Raw genomic sequence first — 19,631 nt, forward strand, 5'->3', positions numbered from 1 at the left:
GCTAGCAGTCTGCCCCAGGAGAAAGGACTGCCAGCAGAAAGGATCCAGGAGGGGCAGAAGGGCAATGGTGGTGGTGATGGTGGTGGGTCTTGTGCGTGACAGGTCCTGCATCCACTAGGCTCCCAGTGGGCAGCTCTGGAACTGGGGGCGGGTGTTCTTACCAAGTCATCTGGGTACATCACATCCTCTAGGATGGGTCACGATATGGGGTCTTCTTGGGAGCAGACCAGCTAGGAGTCTGCCTAAAAAGAAAGAACTGGACGGAAGGTACTGATTCATATTTCTTTTTCTTCTTTTAAGTTCATTTTGTATTAGACTAGACATTTCTGAAATGAAAACTTTGGAAAATAAAAAATAGTCACTTTTAGTCTTAGTTGTATCTTTTTACCTTTTACAAATGCCTAACAATTCAGCTGTGTCTTGCCCAGTGACTGCACACAGAAGACACACCACAATTTTAATTTTGATGTACGTTTCTTTAATTTTTGTATTTAGTTTCTTTCTTATATTTACCATATTTTACATAGAAAAGCTTGACCTCTAAGATCTGTTATCCTTGTAAACACTTAATCTGAGGCCTTGGAATAGGGTGTTCATACACAATATTGTCTTAATTATGTAGGTGCTATGAACTTTTAAACACCTCGTTTTCTTTTCTATCTTTCAGCTCTGGCAATTAGTTTTTAGCACTACCCTGAGCATTCTGAAAGGTTGTGAAAACAACACAATTAATTCACTTTCTTTAAATTAAATTATGACAACACAATATACAAATGATTATATGTTGGGGCTTTTATGTCAAATATTGTTTGTTGAATGCCTATCCTGCTATAGATACTAGTTAATTAAATCAATAAATAGAAATGACGTTGATACCGCTGATATAATGGGAGGACTGGGGAAGCTAGAGAGATGTGAAGAAAAATAAAAGATTGAATATATAAAACAGCAGAACTGACTAGAAATCCATAAACATAGTCAGGTGCTATTTTGAGTTGCATACTACTCAACAATCTTAATAAGTGACTAAAGTCAGAGGCACAGTCATTCAGGGCTGGAATTTACATTTTAGCATAGGCCAGATGTTTAGTATGTAGAGCCAGGGAAATCATAGCAAATGGCATTCAGGATAGTGAAGAAATAAGAGCAGTGTAACATTTTAACAGTCTGCCTATTAGAACAAGTCAGATTGGTTCCCTAGCCAACAGAAATATATTTTTATTGGAGGCTGGGAAGTCCAAATGAAGGCACTGGTAGGGTCAATATCTTGGTTTACAGTGATGGCTTTTTCATTTTATTATCATACAATAATGAGCAGAGACGGAACAGGTGCTGTCACTGTCATGGTAACTCCACCCTTATGACCTGATTACCTCTCCAAAGTCTTGACTCTTGGAGCCATTATATTGAGACTGTGATACTGTGTGAGTTGAGGAAGGGATACAAACACTGGGTCCAGAGCAGTGAACCTTTGACTCTGTTTATTATATGCTTATTTCCTGTTTGAATACTGGCAATCTTCCTTCCACAGTGGAAAGGAATTTTAAGTATAAGAAAAGCAGAAGAGAGGGGAAAAGACAGTTATAATTTTAAACAAAACTCGGCAATCACCTAGTGTGATACTTTCTTCTGGGGAGGAAGGCAGGGAAGGGCAAGAAGTACTAAGTTTACTTCTTTACACTTGACAGACCTTCATTCACATGGAACAATTGTGATATGTGGTGGGATTTTGTTATCAGATTCATGAATAATCCATTCAAAGCATCTGCAGAAACTTCATTATGTTCACTTTGCTATAGGTTTCAACCCATGAGGATAAAGAAAGGATTAGATACTTTCCTGATGATGATCATTTGAGCCTCAAAGATTTAGTCAAGAATGAGAAAATGGGAACAGATATCAACCAAAACAGACTTTTCATGAAAATGGCATCTAAGGTAAGAGAGTCACAGCAAACCTTTGCATTTTGAGAAACTGATTCATCGTTTGACAGTGATGTATATATTAAAGAGATCTGATAGTCTCTAGTCTTAGTTTGTTTCATTAAATTGAACTTTTTTACATGGTAAATTATTACATTGAAAATATTAGGGCCGATATTGTATGATGTTTTTTCCAATATTTTAAGTGAAAACAGTTCTTTCATATAATAGATTCTGATAATAGTTATTCTCCTCCCTCATCTTCTCCCAAATCTTCCCCACCTACCCATCCATCTAGCCCATGTTCTCTCTCTTTCTCTCTAGAAAACAAACAAATTAAAAAAAACAATCAGGGGTTAAAAAAAAAAAAAGAAACAAACCAAAAAAAACAAAGAAGCAGCACAGGAAACATACACACATAAAAGTACAAAATTAGAACCCATAATATACAAGCAAAAGACCAGTAATGCTAAATAATGCATTCAAGAGCAATCTAAATAAATTGTGCCTAAAGCATTATGAGATTTAAAAAACATCTACAAAAAATACCATTGAGGTTGTTTTCTGGGGGCCATCTGCTACTGGGCATAGAACCTCCTTTAAGTGTAGTTTGTATACCCAGCGAGACTCCATTGGGGAAATCTAATTTTTCTGAGCTGGTGATACGGCTGTCTCCTGCGAGGCTCTGCCAGTGCCTGGCAAATAAAGAAGTGGATGCTCATAGTCATCCATTGGACAGAACACAGGGTCCCCAATGAAGGAGCCAGAGAAATACCCAGGGAGCTGAAGAGGACTGAAGCCCCATGGGAGGAACATCAATATGAACTAACCAGTACCCGCAGAGCTCCTTGAAACTATACCACCAATCAAAGAAAACACATGGTGGAACTTGTGACTCTAGTCGATCATCAATGGGAAGAGAGGCCCTTGGTCCTGTGAAGGCTCTATGCCCTAGTATAGGGGAATGCCAGGAGTGGGAATGGGAGTGGATGGATTGGAGAGCCAGGGGCAGGGGAGTGGGGATAGGGGATTTTTGGAGGGGAAATTAGAAAAGGGGATAACATTTGAAATGTAAATAAAGAAAATATCTAATAAAAAAACGAGAAAAGAAAAAACAGAACAAAACCACAAAACCCTTGAAGATAGCTTCTGGATTACCGTTGGGGACTTATGTCCACTTCACTTCTCAGTGCTGGCTTCTTGAAGATAGCTTGAAGATAGCTTCTGGATTACCGTTGGGGACTTATGTCCACTTCACTTCTCAGTGCTGGAATCCCACATGCTTTGGATCTGTTTAGATGTGTGAATGCTAGCTGAGTGTGAGTTTGTATGTGTGTCAAGCTTGTTGTATTTGGAAGTCACTTGGTGTCTTCCATCTCTGTAGTAGGAGGCCGGCCGGCGGCCTACATGAACCGGAAGGCAGGCTGGGGCTGAAAGAGAGAAAGATGGCGAGAAAAGAATGAAGCCAAGACCAATTTTTCTCTGATCAAAGCCTGCGAGTTTACTAAGAGACTGTGCTTAGAAGGGGGAAGGCCCATCCCCCTTGCCAGTCCATCCTTGGTGCTTTGTTGCCATGCTGTCAGCACTTGGTCGCCAGGCTGTTGCTTATTCAGGAATGTCTCAGGAAGACAGGTTCAGTCTCTCAGCAGGTAGCAGAATCTCAGGGCAGTTGACACTTCAAAAGAAGCCAGCCAAGTCAGAAAGCTGCACCGCAGGTGGCCCTAGCTCAGTGGTGACAAGGTCTGCATCAGCCCGCTTTGCTTCAGGCTGGGGGAGGCTACACATCCCCACTGTCTCTTACAATTTCTTCTTACTCTGTCTTCTTCATAGCTTCTGAAGTCTTGAGAGAAAAAATTTAGTGAAGGCATCCTATTTAGGACTAAGTGGTCTAAGGTCTCTTTTACTCTCTGCACAGTGTCCAATTGTGGGTTTCTGTTAGTTCCCATCTATGATGAAAGGGGGGAAAGACACTGATCTGATTTCCAGTTTTTCAGTGTAGATTCCGGTTAGCTTGGTTTGGGGCTAGATAAAATTGTACTATGTTGCCCAGGTAAGCTTCAAATGTATAACTTTCTTGCTCTAGTACCCCAAATGGCTGAGAATGTAGGTGTGCACCATCATGCTTGCCTTGGTATCAGAAATTAATGATTGGAAATGTATTATTTGTTAAGTTGTCAGTCTAGCTTGTTATCGTTATTATATTTATTTATGAGAAAACTTCCTAGGATATACAGTGTTTCCATTTATCTCCTCCCCTGAGTTTTTTTCTTAATGTGATTTGTGTATTTCCTAATAGTTTTAAGCAGAAATAAGACACTTCTGATGGGATTTATTAAAACTACACACCACGCAAATTTTTATGCAATTAAAACATTCAACATGAACTTTTTCTTCACATGTTGGTTGGCTTAAGTTTTATACTTGAATTTGTAGTAGTGTTTTCTGTTTGTATTTTGACCCAAGTATTGCTTTGTTCTTGTTCCTTATGTTAATGGAGATGTTACTTTTTGTTGGACCAGCTAACAAAGATGTAAACACTACCAACCCATTTTCTTTGTAATCAGTTTTTACTTATGGGTGTGTTGGGTGAACACTAAACATAGGCAACTTCTCATAAAAATAAGGTTTTTTGTTTTTTTGGTTTTTTTTAAGTGGGCAAAGCAATGGTTCCAGTTGGCAACAAAACTAGTCGAGACAGGTGGCTATTAAACTCTTGGCTTTGCATGGTCTTTCAGATCATTCTGCTTAATAAGTAGCCTCAGCATAGTGATAACTTGTTTTGTACTTTTAACAATTAAAATTAGATCTGGTAAAAATTAGATATAATAATAAATGTGTATAAAAGTAAAAAATGGTATATATTATAACCATTTCTATAAATGCTACTCATAATCGCTTTACTATTCAAATTTTGTGAACAAAATAGCTGAATTATTATATTATTAAAAATAGTGTTATCTTAGTATTATTATATTACTACCAGTAGTACTAGATACTTTCAGGAAGAGACTACAAAGGACAGGGTTCACCGAACTTATAAAGGATCAGATGGGAAAAATTATTGGCTTTCTGTTTTATATTCAGCTTTCTTAGTATGGCACAGAAGCAACCATATGCAGCATGTGAATAAATGTGAGGCTGTACTTCAGTAATATAAATTTCAATAATTATGGGGGAAGGGGCGATAGAGAAGACATGGCTGGGCCTATACAGTAGCTTGTGAGCCATAGTTTATTCTCCCCGGATGCTAGCTAATTAGATTATAGGTTTTTGAAAGTATTTCCCTTACTTACTAAGTTTCGTGAAAAGTGGTGGTTTTTTTTTTTTTTGAGACAGGCCTCAATATGTACCCCTTGCTGGTTCGAAATTCACTATTTTGATGAGGATGACCCTGAACTCAAAGAGTTCCACTAGCTTCTGCCTTCAATGTGCTAGAATTAAAGCATGGTCATTCTTTATCCTTCATAATATTTGATTCGAAATAATCTTTTACTTAAGAGAAGAGCTACTGTCTTTAAATTGTTTTAAAAGTCTGCTAAGATACAAGTGTCTTATATTTGCTTTGTATTTGATGATTTTTTAAGTATCTGGGGATAGAAGATTGAGGGGAAGATAATGTAGTAAAAAGGGAGAAACAAGTCCATGAACGCTGAACACAGTATAGTCTTTATGAGACTGATGGTAATGCTCTGGAGGGACAAGCATAATTGAGGACATTTCTTCCTGGGGATCACAGCTAAATAAATCTAAAGCTACAGTTGAAGAATGAGAAGAATAGCATGGAAAGAATGGGTCAGAGATTATGTGCAAGCTGGTAAGGGACAATGCCTTAGAACATTAACACTTGCTTTGTAGAACATAGAGAATGAATATGTGTGGCCAGATGTGTTCAAGTCATTGATGGTAGATTATGAGAATGGTCACTTTTGATTATGAGTCTTTACCTTTATACCAACCATTTGGATCTATCATTTTCTTTCTAAGCTATAACAGAATTTGTATTTGGCCTTGTATACATTATAGAGATAAGGATTTTAAGTAGGGCCAAAAAATTTGTGTTTGTCCATATGTTGGAGAGAGTGTCAGAGTAGTAGAGATCAAATGGAGCAATATTTACTTTTTTATATATTGTATGTGCTGTATTTTCAAATGACTTATCCTCTGCTTTTTGGTTTCCTTTCAGCTTAAGTGAACATAATGATAATTACTGTATTATAGTACTAGAAAAATAATTGAATGACATGAGTTTATACTTATTAAAGATTCAGGGACTTTCGCTGTGATGAAGTTGAGGGTGGCCTCAGTTATGATAGATGGATTGGGTTTTGTTGTTGTTTTTTTGTTTGTTTGTTTTTTGTTTTTTGAGCTCAAGCTTAATTTTAACTATTTAAAAATTATAGGTTGCATCATAGTATTTACAGATAGGACTCTCGGATGCCATTATTCAACAAAGTGTTAACTACCCCCTTTTATCTCCCACTATTATTATTTTGATTTTTCAGTTTATGGGAAAATCAGATGAAGACTATTATACTCTGGATGACATGTTTGTCTCCAAAGCAGCTGAGAAAGAGCATCTTGGTAAGAAGGAAGAGAGCCAGAGGAGAAGAGCAATTGCTGAGCACCAGAGTCTTGCTGCAAAAATGGCAAAGTGCCTTTACTGTTTTGACAGCTCTCAGTTCCCCAAGCACCTTATTGTTGCAATTGGTGTGAAGGTAAGAAATAAAATATGGTCTCTAAGTGACCATAGTTCTTAGGGTTTTTAGTAGACCAAGTATCAGTGTTTCAATGTCTTAACCCATGTTGTATGTGATTCAGTTGTTAAGAATCCAATTCTGGCTCTGCTGTTGTCAAACTTTATGACCGAATGATAGAATTGATTTCAACACTAAATCTCCCTTTAGAACCTTAATCCAAAGCAGCTTCCATTTCTTTACTTAATTCTTCATAACATATATTTGATTTCTCATAGATTATGGCACACTTTGAACACTTTATTGATGTTCCTTTGACTTGTTAGTTGGGTCATTCGCCAAGTCTTTTAGCTTTGTGAATTCAGAGATAACCTTTGCTAACCATGGTATTCCAAGGATCTTATCTTCATAGATTATCATTCATTTATTTAAATAAATATTTATTGGTGACTATTTCTCACATTGTGTAAATTCATGGAAAAGTAAGGAATCAGGATGATTTTAAAATTCATTTCAAGGTTTTTTGGAGGGCACTACTGGAATTTGAATTTGACATCTACTTAGGCAAGTGCTGTAGGCAGTTATACTTCTGAAGTTTGTCTTCTTTTGAAATGTAATAAAAATAAGCAGATTAATTATCACTCCAATTCAGAAACATATTGTCATAAAGTGGGGGATAAATGATGGAGGGGTCATATTTTGAAAAGGTTTTCTAGAAGTCTTCTCTGAGATACCAGTGAATAAGAAGCCTTGGCACTGAAGAGAAAGAAGTAAGAAAAAACAGATGTAATATGGAATAGAGTTTATTTAGGGTATGGAAATGAGTTGGGAAGGGAAAGGGGAGTGGACAGCTAAGAATACATGCAGAGAGCTGGGCGGGAAGGGGAGAGAGGGAGAAAGAGGTCAGGGAGAGAAGGGGCAAAGAATAAGAGGATAAAAGATCGAGGAGAGGGTAAACAGCCCCTTTTATACTGAGCCTGGCATACCTAGCTGTTGCCAGGTAACTGGGGCAGAGCCTAGAAGGAATGCTAACATTTATTATTATATTTCTCAACATTCATATACTTATGAATACTTCCTTGTATATAATAGAAAAATAGCTTCAGGTTATAGGTGATCATATATGTAAATAAACTTTTTAGCCAGATTGATAAAGGTATCCTGGGCTTGTTTTTTTTTCCCCTTAGCTGGTCTAACTCTCTTTTGTTCTGTCTGGTAACACATAATTTATATTGTCAATAAAAGAAAATATCTCTCCTTACAAAGGAGTAAGAGATGGTTTATTTAAGAGCCCAATATGAATGAACACAGCCCAGGAACACTGATTTAGGTCATCCAAGTTTCATGTTCCATTGTGATAACAACTTTCTAATATTTTTAGAGTAACAGAATAAGGAAAAAGGAAAAAAAATCGCATCAAGGCCCTTTTTTTATGTATTAGTGAAAAGGTATAGTTCTATAGTTATAGAACAGCTGGGAAATTTCATCATTCTGAGGCTTCATAGCTTTTTGTGGGTGGATGTTAATACTCTGTTGTACATCCTGAAAGATTTACCTACTGGTCACAGGGTTGTTGCAAACAGAGGAGGGCAATACTTGGCTATTAAGGAGACTAAAGATTAGTTCAGGGTAGCTTGGAACTGGACCTGAATTGTTTTCGGTGTTTATATGTATATAGTTCCCTCAGATAAAAATCAAGTGACATTTGTTCTTATTTTTATTTGAGACGTCTTAGTCTGTAATATCTGTCAGTGAAAACTGAGACATATATTCTAAATTCCCAGTTTTTTCGAAACCATTTCCATGATGTTTTAAATGTAAAAAAGTATTTTTGAGAGTACTAAGATATAAATAGGTCTTACTGTCCAGACTGCCCTAGTAAGTCTCATGATCTCACTACTGTGGTTTCGTCTGTTACAAATGACCAAATAACACATCATCATTGGAATTTGCTCCTAGGTTTATTTATGTTTACCCAATTTCCGGTCTCTTACTGAAGGACACTGTTTCATAGTCCCTCTGCAACATCATCAAGCAGCCACTGTATTAGATGAAGATATCTGGGAGGAGATTCAGGTCAGTACTGCAGGGCTCATTGTAAGGCTCGTGAAGAGGTTTGCAAATCATTATGATAAATTAAGACAAATTTGATATCTTTACTTGACAACTTGTAGGTGTCTATACATTGTCATGTTTCTATCTGTCATTGTTTTTATTTTCCTCAAATACTCCTTTTTTGAAATCTTTTATTAACTAAGTGAACTGACAACGTAAATACTTTTTAGAAAAGTCAATTGGGTTTCTAATTAGTGTTTTTTTGTAGTTGGAGATAATCATTCTTATTAAACTGTATCCAAGAAGAAAGTTTCAGAGAATGAAAAGCTGTGGCTTTAGGTTTACAGGCAGCAGTTACTGTTTGCCCTTGGCCTTCACTGCTATTGTGATTGTGCATCATTCTAGCTTCTGTTTCTTCTCTATTCCCTTCGTAGTGCGCTCTGGCTTTGAACTGTCTTATATAATTTGATGGCTGATTCCTTAAGAGATTGAAAGGCACATCGTGGGATAAATAGTTTCTGAATTGTTTCAGGGCCTCACAAAGACTAATAAGGAAGGCACATTTTTATTTTCTTCAGTGCTCAGCAGGACCCAGGTTAGAAAATGTGGAATTTTAAGACTTCAAAAGAGATGGCAGTACATGCTAGTTTTTGCAGAATGTGGATAAAGATGCCAAGAGAACATAGTCACCTGCATTTTATGAAATGCATTCTCTTTCAGTGCTATTTCAGTAAAGTTTGTACTCTCAGAGTTCATTATTCGAACTCTAGCAACAGATGAATTATTTTTGATATGAAAAAAATGTTTCTTAATAAAAAGTGAAAAGTATGGAAATTTGAACTTCAGGATTATTGCAGGACTTTTCTGAGATGCATTTAAACATTTTTGAAAAACTGATTTAACAGAATTAAAGAAGCATTTAATTTAAAGAATCTTGTGTGTATGCTGTACATTTCTGTGAGAAATTAAGATATGTGGTGAAACATTTCAAGGTGGATAAAAACATTTACTCTGTCCACTAGATAGTGAGCCCATGAATGTAATTTTTCAGGTAACATTGCAGTTTGCAGAGTTCAGGAAGCCAGAGGTCTTATGGAGAACTGAGGGTAGTGGGACCAAATTGTTGCATGCAGATAGTGGCATGAAAGTTCTTGTGAAAGGAAGATAAGTAGACATTACACGTGACTAGAGAGTGGAGTGCTGAGACAGCTACCCAGAGGGCTGAAGAAGCAGAGTTCTGATTTTACTTCCAAATGTGTGTGACCTTCCCAATTAGTTATACTCTGAGGACTAGTCCTCTCTTTATACAGCAGTGTATTGCATATATTTTCAGAAGTGATTTGACTTAACAAAAAATGTTGTTTGAAAATGCAGGATCTCCTTTTCAGTTTTCTTTTTATGTAGTCTTACTGATATCACTGGATTTAACCTCGGATCTTATAAGTTTGGTAGAAAGGGTAGAGACAGTTTCATCAAAACATACTTGAACAACAATAAATTAGAAATAATAAAAGATCTAAATTGTATAGTGTTCTTTTTTTTTTTATGTTGAGCTTGAAAAAAATTGGGCCTTTAATGCAATTGATCATCTCAAATTATTCCATCTAACCAGAAGTTTTTAGGATAAAAACATTTGCTAATGTGAAGCAGTTCTAGAATATGTGCCTTTTGTCATTTTCTTCTTCCTCTAGATGTTTCGAAAATCATTGGTAAAAATGTTTGAAGATAAAGAATTGGATTGTATCTTTTTGGAGACTAACATGGGTTTGAAGAAACACTATCATATGGTTTATGAGTGTATCCCTCTCCCAAAGGAAGTGGGTGATATGGCTCCCATCTATTTTAAGGTAATTATTAGCAGGTTTTCCATACATTCTTTTTTTTTTCTTCTACATCTGTTTTTAGAGGATATTTGTAATAATGTTTTTTTAATATATCAATAACAAATTTTATATTAAAAAGTGAGGTAAAGCATAAAATAGTTCAAGTATATTTCTATATAAAGAATTTTGAAACTTTTTAAAGGGGGTTTGCTTAGAAGTATAAATAAGCTATCAAATAGTGACTTACACTTTCTTTTTTAATTATTTCTAATTAAATCATGGTTTTACCATGAAACACGTTCAAGTCATGAACGTGTTCATAAACAGGGAATAACAGCCTATAGGATATATTTAAATTGGATTTAGTTGAATGTTAATTTCACCTTGAAATATGTTTTATTAATGGTAGCCAAAAGAAAATAAGATTATTTTAAAACTAGTACCTATCTATTTAACTTAGAAAGTCTTTTTTTGTTTGTTTGTTTTTGTTTTTTTTTTTTTTGAGACAGGGTTTCTCTGTATAGCCCTGGCTGTTCTGGGACTCACTTTGTAGACCAGGCTGACCTTAACTCAGAAATCCGCCTGCCTCTGCCTTCCAAGCGCTGGGATTAAAGGCGTTCACCACCACCGCCCAGCAGAAAGTCTTAAAGTTCCAATTCCATGTATTTTTATCCTTGCCTTTAAAAGTAGCCTTTAGTTTCAAAACTAATTTTTCTTTATATGTTTACTCCCTTGTTGTAGGGTCTGAAATATTTTTTGGTAGCCACAAATCATATATAGTCTTTTGATGTATGCAAGAAGAATAGTAAAATTAAATGAATTTATTTGAGTAGATTTCTGTGAGTACAAAAAGATTGAAATGTTGTATTCATAGAGCATGCTGTATCTTAAATTGCTTAATTTTCTCAAGGACCACATTTTGTCACATGAAGTTGAGCTGATCCATAGAGTTAATAATGAGTAAAAGAATATTTTCACTGATTAAAAGTCAGCTTTTACAAGTTAAGTAGTTCTAGTTTTCGGTCTTCTAATTAAGGTTTTCATCCATTCATAACAACAGTCTATTCTATGCACTGTACCCAGCATTCACCTAAGAAACAAAACAAGAACCAGTTTCTTTGCATTTGCTGCTCTATGGAGTTTTTTCATTTTCAAATGGTTGTTTCTTAGAAAGCCATAATGGAATCTGATGAAGAATGGTCCATGAATAAGAAGTTGATTGATTTGTCTTCAAAAGATATTAGAAAGTCTGTGAGTATTAAGTTTTGCTACTATAAGAAATTATTGTAGTTTTAAAATTTTTTGTGAATGCCCACCTCTTGTTTTACAATTAGGCCTTTTGCCTGAGTAAGTAAAGGTAAAATACAAATTAAGAAGAAAGTACTTTCATTTTCTCTGGCTTATAAAATGCTTATTTATTTGTAGGGGCACTTTATTTGTATAAATATATCTTCTGGTCCTCAGACCTTGCCCTGTTAATTCCTAAATCAGATGTGGTGGGCCCTGTTTTCTGCCTTGAGAGCATCTCAGGAGAAGAGCATTTTTGTCATCGGTATTACAATCAAGGAAACAATTTTTATGTGAGCTTTATTTCAAGTTTGGGATTCCCCATTTTTCTGTCCCTGCCTTCCCTTTCTTGCCCCTTCATTTAAGAAGAAAAGAGTGAGTGTGTGTGTGTGTGTGTCTGTGTGTAGATATCCATGTGTTTGTGACTTGGTATCTTATATGCTACTATATATAGTAGGCCAGGTAACACAAGCCTCCAGGGATTTTCTTGTCTCTGCATTCAATCTTGCCACAAAAAATCTGAGATTATGGACTTGTAAGGTTAATCAAGTTGTATTGAGTTCTGGGAATCCTAACTCAGCTCTTTCCTCTTGTGTGGCAAGGAAGCAATGAGCCATTTCCATTGCCCCAAATTTATTTTTCTTTCTTTTTCTTTTCTTTTCTTTTCTTTTCTTTTCTTTAGGATGTTGTTAAAACAATAAAGATTAATATCTTTTTATTATAAAACAGCTTGTTTCCAGCATTTAGGTGGGGAATTCTTTTTTTTCCAATTTTTTATTAGATAATTTCTTTATTCACATTTCAAATGCTATCCCGAAGGTTTCCTATACCTCCCCCCACACACATACACGCTCCCCTACCCACCCACTCCCACTTTTTGGCCCTGGCGTTCCCCTGTACTGGGGCATATAAAGTTTGCAAGTACAATAGGCCTCTCTTTCCAGTCATGGCCGACTAGGCCATCTTTTGATACATATGCAGCTAAAGACACGAGCTCTGGGGGTACTGGTTAGTTCATATTGTTGTTCCGACTATAGGGTTGCAGATCCCTTCAGCTCCTTGGGTACTTTCTCTAGCTCCTCCGTTGGGGACCCTGTGTTCCATCCAGTAGATGACTGTGAGCTTCCACTTCTGTATTTGCCAAGCACTGGCATAGCCTCACATGAGACAGCTATATCAGGGTCCTTTCAGCAAAATCTTGCTGGCATATGCAATAGTGTCCGGCTTTGTTGGCTGATTATGGGATGGACCCCTAGGTGGGGCAGTCTCTGGATGGTCCATAATTTCATCTTAGATCCAAATTTGTCTCTGAAACTCCTTCTATGGGTATTTTGTTCCCTATTCTAAGGAGGAATGAAGTATCCACACATTGGTCTTCCTTCTTCTTGATTTTCTTGTGTTTTGCAAATTGTATCTTGGGCATTCTAAGTTTCTGGGCTAATATTCAATTATCAGTGAGCGAATATCAAGTGACTTCTTTTGTGATTGGGTTACCTCACTAAGGATGATATCCTCCAGATACATCCCTTTGCCCAAGAATTTCATAAATTCATTGTTTTTAATGCTGAGTAGTACTCCATTGTGTAAATGTACCACATTTTCTGTATCCATTCCTCTGTTGAGGGACATCTAGGTTCTTTCCAGCTTCTGTCTATTATAAATAAGGCTGCTATGAACATAGTGGAGCATGTCTCCTTATTACCAGTTGCAGCATCTTCTGGGTAAATGCCCAGGAGGGGTATTGCTGGATCTTCTGGTAGTACTATGTTCAGTTTTCTGAAGAACTGCCAGACTGATTTTCAGAGTGGTTGTACAAGTTTGCAATCCCACCAGCAATGGAGGAGTGTTCATCTTTCTCCACATCCTCCCCAGCAACTGCTATCACATGAATTTTTGATCTTAGCCATTCTGACTTGGTGTGAGGTGGAATCCCAAGGATGTTTTGATTAGCATTTCCCTGATGATTAAGGATGTTGAACATTTTTTCAGCTGCTTCTCAGCCCTTCGGTATTTTTCAGTTGAGAATTCTTTGTTTAGTTCTGTACCCCATTTTTAATGGGGTCCAGCTTCTTGAGCTCTTTATATTAGTCCCCTCTCAGATTTAGGATTGGTAAAGATCCTTTCCCAATCTTTTGGTGGCCTTTTTGTCTTATTGACAGTGTCTTTTGCCTTACAGAAGCTTTGCAATTTTATGAGGTCCCATTTGTCAATTCTTATTTTTTTAATTAGGTATTTTCCTCATTTACATTTCTAATGCTATCCCAAAAGTCCCCCATACCTTCCCCCCGGACCCTCTACCCACCCACTCCCACTTTTTGGCCCTGGCGTTCCCCTGTACTGGAGCATATAAAGTTTGCAAGTCCAATGGTCCTCTTTCCAGTGATGGCCGACTAGGCCATCTTTTGATACATATGCAGCTAGAGTTAAGAGCTCCAGGGTACTGGTTAGTTCATAATGTTGTTCCACCTATAGGGTTGCAGATCCCTTTAGCTCCTTGGGTATTTTCTGTAGCTCCTCCATTGGGGGCCCTGTGATCCATCCAATAGCTGACTGAGCATTCACTTCTGTGTTTGCTAGGCCCCGGCATAGTATCACTAGAGACAGCTATATCAGGGTCCTATCAGCACAATCTTGCTTGTGTATGCAATGGTGTCAGCGTTTGGAGACTGATTATGGGATGGATCCCTGGATATGGCAGTCTCTAAATGGCCCATCCTTTTGTTTCAGCTCCAAACTTTGTCTCTGTAATTCCTCCCATGGGTGTTTTGTTCCCAGTTCTAAGAAGGGGCAAAGTGTCCACACTTTGGTCTTCATTCTTCTTGAGTTTCATGTGTTTTGCAAATTGTAACTTATATCTTGGGTATTCTAATTTTCTGGGCTAATATCCACTTATCAGTGAGTACATATCATTTGAGTTCTTTTGTGATTGGGTTACCTCACTCTGGATAATGCCCTCCAGGTCCAACCATTTGCCTAGGAATTTCATAAATTCATTGTTTTTAATAGCTGAGTAGTACTCCATTGTGTAAATGTACCATATTTTTTGTATCCATTCCTCTGTTGAGGGACGTCTGGGTTCTTTCCAGCTTCTGGCTATTATAAATAAGGCTGCTATGAACATAGTGGAACATGTTTTTTTCTTACTAGTTGGAACATCTTCTGGATATATGCCCAGGAGAGGTATTGCAGGATCCTCCGGTAGTACCATGTCCAATTTTCTGAAGAACTGCCAGACTGATTTCCTGAGTGGTTGTACAAGTTTGCAATCCCACCAACAATGGAGGAGTGTTCCTCTTTCTCCACATCCTTGCCAGCATCTGCTGTCACCTGAATTTTTGATCTTAGCCATTCTGACTGGTGTGAGGTGGAATCTCAGGGTTGTTTTGATTTGCATTTCCCGGATGATTAAGGATGTTGAACATTTTTTCAGGTGCTTCTCAGCCATTCAGTATTCCTCAGGTGAGAATTCTTTGTTTAGCTCTAAGCCTCATTTTTTAATGGGGTTATTTGATTTTCTGGAGTCCACCTTCTTGAGTTCTTTATATATATGGGATATTAGTCCCCTATCTGATTTAGGATAGGTAAAGATCCTTTCCCATTCTCTTGGTGGCTTTTTGTCTTATTGACGGTGTCTTTTGCTTTGCTTCTGCTTTGCAATTTTATGAGGTCCCATTTGTTAATTCTTGATCTTACAAGATCTTACAATCTTACACAAGCCATTGATGTTCTGTTTAGGAATTTTTCCCCTGTGCCCATATCTTCAAGGCTCCCCCTCCCCACTTTCTCGTCTATAAATTTCAGTCTCTGGTTTTACGTGGAGGTCTTTGATCCACTTAGACTTGAGCTTTGTACAAGGAGATAAGAATGGATCAATTCACATTCTTGAACATGATACCAGCCAGTCGTGCCAGCACCATTTGTTGAAAATGCTTTCATTTTTCCACTGGATGTTTTTAGCTGCCTTGTCAATGATCAAGTGACCATAGGTGTGTGGATTCATTTCTGGGTCTTCAATTCTATTCCATTGATCTACCTGTCTGTTGCTCTACCAGTACCATGCAGTTTTTATCACAATTGCTCTGTAGTACAGCTTGAGGTCAGGCATGGTGATTCCACCAGAGGTTCTTTTATTGTTGAGAATAGTTTTTGTGATCCTAGTTTTTTTATAATTCCAGATAATTTGCAAATTGCCCTTTCTAACTCAGTGAAGAATTGAGTTGGAATTTGATGGGGATTACATTGAATCTGTAGATTGCTTTTGGCAGGATAGTCGTTTTTACTATATTAATCCTGCCAGTCCATGAGCATGGGAGATCTTTCTATTTCTTTCTTCAGAAAGGAAGTCTCGTGCAATTCTAATAGGCCTGCCTTTATATGTTACTTGACCTTTTTCCCTTACTGCTTTTAGTATTCTGTCTTTATTTAGTGCATTTGTTGTTCTGATTATTATGTGTCAGGAGGAATTTCTTTTCTGGAGGAATTTCTTTTCTGGTCCAGTCTATTTGGAGTTCTATAGGCTTCATGTATGTTCATGGGCATCTCTTTCTTTAGATTTGGGAAGTTTTCTTCTATAATTTTGTTGAAGATATTTGCTAGCCCTTTAAGTGGAAAATCTTCATTCTCCTCTACTCCTATTATCCGTAGGTTTGGTGTTCTCATTGTGTCCTGTATTTCCTGGATGTTCTGAGTTAGGATCTTTTTGCGTTTTGCATTTTCTTTGATTATTGTGCCCATATTCTATATGGAATCATCTTCACCTGAGATTCTCTCTTACATTTCTTGTATTCTGTTGCTGATGCTCGCATCTATGGTTCCTGATTTCTTTCTTAGGGTTTCTGTCTTTAGAGTTGTCTCACTTTGGATTTATTATTATTATTATTATTATTGTTTCTACTTCCCTTTTTAGGTCCTAGATGGTTTTGTTCAATCCTTCTCCTGTTTGGTTGTATTTTCCTGTAATTCTTTAGGGACATCTACCTCTTTAGTAGTGTTCTCCTGTATTTCTTTAAATGAGTTATTTATGCCTTTCTTAAAGTCTTCTACCAGCATTATGAGATATGATTTTAAATCCGTCTTGTTTTTCGGGTGTGTTGGGGTATCCAGGACTGGCTGAGGTGGGAGTGCTGGGTTCTAATGATGGTGAGTGGTCTTGGTTTCTGTTAATAAGATTCTTTTATTTTATTATTATTATTTTTTAAGATATTTTCTTTATATACATTTCAAATCCTATCCCAAAAGTTTCCTATACCCTCCCTCTGCCCTGCTCCCCTACCCATCCACTCCCCCTTCTTGGCCCTGGCATTCCCCCGTATTGGGGCATAAAAAGTTTGCAATACCAAGGGTCCTCTCTTCCCAGTGATGGATTTTTATGTTTCCCTTTCGACATATGGTAGTCTCTGGCGTTAGTTGTTATAGTTGTCTTTGGTTGGAGCTTGTTCCTCCTGTGATTCTGTTAGCCTCTGTCAGCAGTCCTGGGCGTCCAGCTCTCTCCTGAGTCTTAGTGGTAAGAGTACTCCTTGCAGGCAAGCTCTCCTCTTGCAGGGAAGGTGCACAGAGGTCTTGCGTTCAGACCTGTCTCCTGGCTGAAGATGAAGGCTCGAAACAGGGCCTGTCCCAGAAGATGTGTTGCCTCTGCAATCTGCATGCTCACCTGCACAGACTGGTCTCCGAGGAACCTGGGACACAAAATGTCTCTTTTACTTGCTCTGGCAGTTAGAATCCTCTCAGGCAGCCACCTCTCCTATGGTGGGGAAAGGTGCCTGGATGTCTGGAGCCCAAAATGGGATCTGTCCCAGAAGGTGTGTCACTTCTGCAATCCACTCGCTCACCTTCTGCAGTCTGAGAATCCACAAACTGATCTGTGCAGACTGGTCTCCGAGGGACCCAGGACACAAGATGTCTCCCTCACCTGCTCCAGCAGTCAGAGCCCTACCACGTGGACACCTCTCCTCTGTCTGGGAAGGTGCCCAGATGTCTAGAGCCTGAAGCGGGGTCTATCTCAGAAGCTGTGTTGTTTCTGCCTGTCCCTCAAGCTGTGTTGCTTCTGTAGTCTGCACTCTCACCTGCGCAGACTGGTCTCTGAGGGACCTGGGACACAAGATGGCTCCCTCACCTCCCAAATTTATCTTTCTATATGGAAGTTTCCTGGTATATTCTTAGAACATCGTAGTCGGATTAGATTATGAATTACTACTTCTTTGGAGATTTTCTCAAGGTTATATAATTAATTTTTGACTTGCAGGTTCACTTTTTGATGCAATATAGTAAATACTGACTATTGTTTTGTATAAATAGAATTTTAACAGAATAGATTTTTTATTTATTTATTTATTTATTTATTTTGGAGACAGCCTTGGCTGTCCTGGAACTCACTCTGTAGACCAGGCTGGACTCAAACTCAGAAATTTGTCTGCCTCTGCCTCTCAAGTGCTGGGTTAAATTTCTCCCAGCAAAAATTAATAGGCATATAGATTTCTTTTGAATTTTCTTTTAAAATTAACTCATTCTATAAGTCTTTATTACATGCTTAATGTTTAGCAGCTCTTTTCCAGTATGCACTGTGTGTAGTTGAGTGGGCTGGTGAGATGGCATAGTGGTTAAGAGCACTGACTGCTCTTCTGAAGGTCCTGAGTTCAAATCCTAGCAACCACATGGTGGCTTGCAACTATCCATAATGAGATCTGACTCCCTCTTCTAGAGTATCTGAAGACAGCTACAGTGTACTTACAGATAAATAAAATCTTTAAAAAAAAAAGTATTAAAAAATCCAATCTATGCTATCCCTGGCAAGGCAAGGTCTTGTTCTCATCTTTGGTGAACTCTCTGACCAGGTGCTCTAAAATCACACCACCCGACTTGCTAATTTCCCACTGGCGGGTCACCACCATGCCAGCCCCACGTTCCCACAGCCTTTTAGGATGCACTTCTTCCAAACATATGCTTTGCCACCCTACCTTTCTCTCTGGAACCCAGTTGAGCCACTGTGTAAAGAAAAACACCACACTAACATAGTTGGGAATCAATGGTAACTCAATCACTAGGTGAAACATCTAACATACTAGTTATAAGCCATTCTAAGTTACATTCTCCAGTAGTGGATCCAAACAGATCCACCACCTGAAATGGGGTCTCCACCTCCATGCTTCTGTCCTCCAGTCCACTATATTTTCCTCTTCCTGTAAGTCCCACTGACTTGCGCAGTGATTGGTCTTTTTATTCATTAGAATTCATTCACTTGAAGTCCTGAGTACATGATTCACACCTTGTCCCAGGCAACTCCTCTTGGGGAAGGTGAGTTAGCCTCAAAATACAAATAGCACCAGGGCTGTCCAGAACAGAGTACATCAGAATAGAGAAGATGGTTGTCTTCATGGAGCTTACTATAACACAGGCTCTCAATTCAGGCTGCATGCTAGAACTGGTCTTCTAAATGGAGTGGTTTGACCACTTGTAACTCTTTATCTTGGTTGGAGCCTGGCAAGATTTCCTCCATCTATGTTTGTATGTCAGTTGGTCTTGTCATTAAGCTTGGGAAACCTTCCTTCAAGTTGTTGGTTAGAGGAATACAAGCGCCTCCTGAAACAATATAGGCTTTTGCCACTTTCCCTTGCTTACCTTCTGGAACTTGGAGGTCAGACTCTATTTCTGTGCATACTGTTAAAGCTACTAGATACTAGAGCTCCAGCAGTTTTCCTCATGATGGACAAGGTGGGAAAAGGAGAGTGCTAACAATTACAAATATGTACACTATGATGTGTGTGCCATTGCCATATCAGGCCACACTTGCAATACCAGTAATACAGGCCCCACTTACTGGAGCATGAAAGATGATATAAAGAAGAAGTCATGAC

At 38.0% G+C, this 19,631-nt stretch overlaps 1 protein-coding gene across 1 annotated transcript in view; it reads left to right on the top strand.

Moving 5' to 3' along the window:
• Positions 1-19,631, top strand: part of Cwf19l2 (CWF19 like cell cycle control factor 2) — a 72,445-nt gene that overhangs the window by 44,445 nt on the left and 8,369 nt on the right. The window contains exons 12-16 of the mRNA XM_021171789.3: positions 1,800-1,937; positions 6,425-6,637; positions 8,576-8,692; positions 10,363-10,518; positions 11,665-11,745. Of these exons, the coding sequence (XP_021027448.1) occupies positions 1,800-1,937; positions 6,425-6,637; positions 8,576-8,692; positions 10,363-10,518; positions 11,665-11,745 (705 nt within the window). The remainder of the gene's footprint in view (positions 1-1,799; positions 1,938-6,424; positions 6,638-8,575; positions 8,693-10,362; positions 10,519-11,664; positions 11,746-19,631) is intronic.

The sequence above is a fragment of the Mus caroli genome, unplaced genomic scaffold (assembly GCF_978045245.1).
Source record: "Mus caroli unplaced genomic scaffold, Mus_caroli_1 scaffold_11, whole genome shotgun sequence".
Classification (NCBI taxonomy): Eukaryota; Metazoa; Chordata; class Mammalia; order Rodentia; family Muridae; genus Mus; species Mus caroli.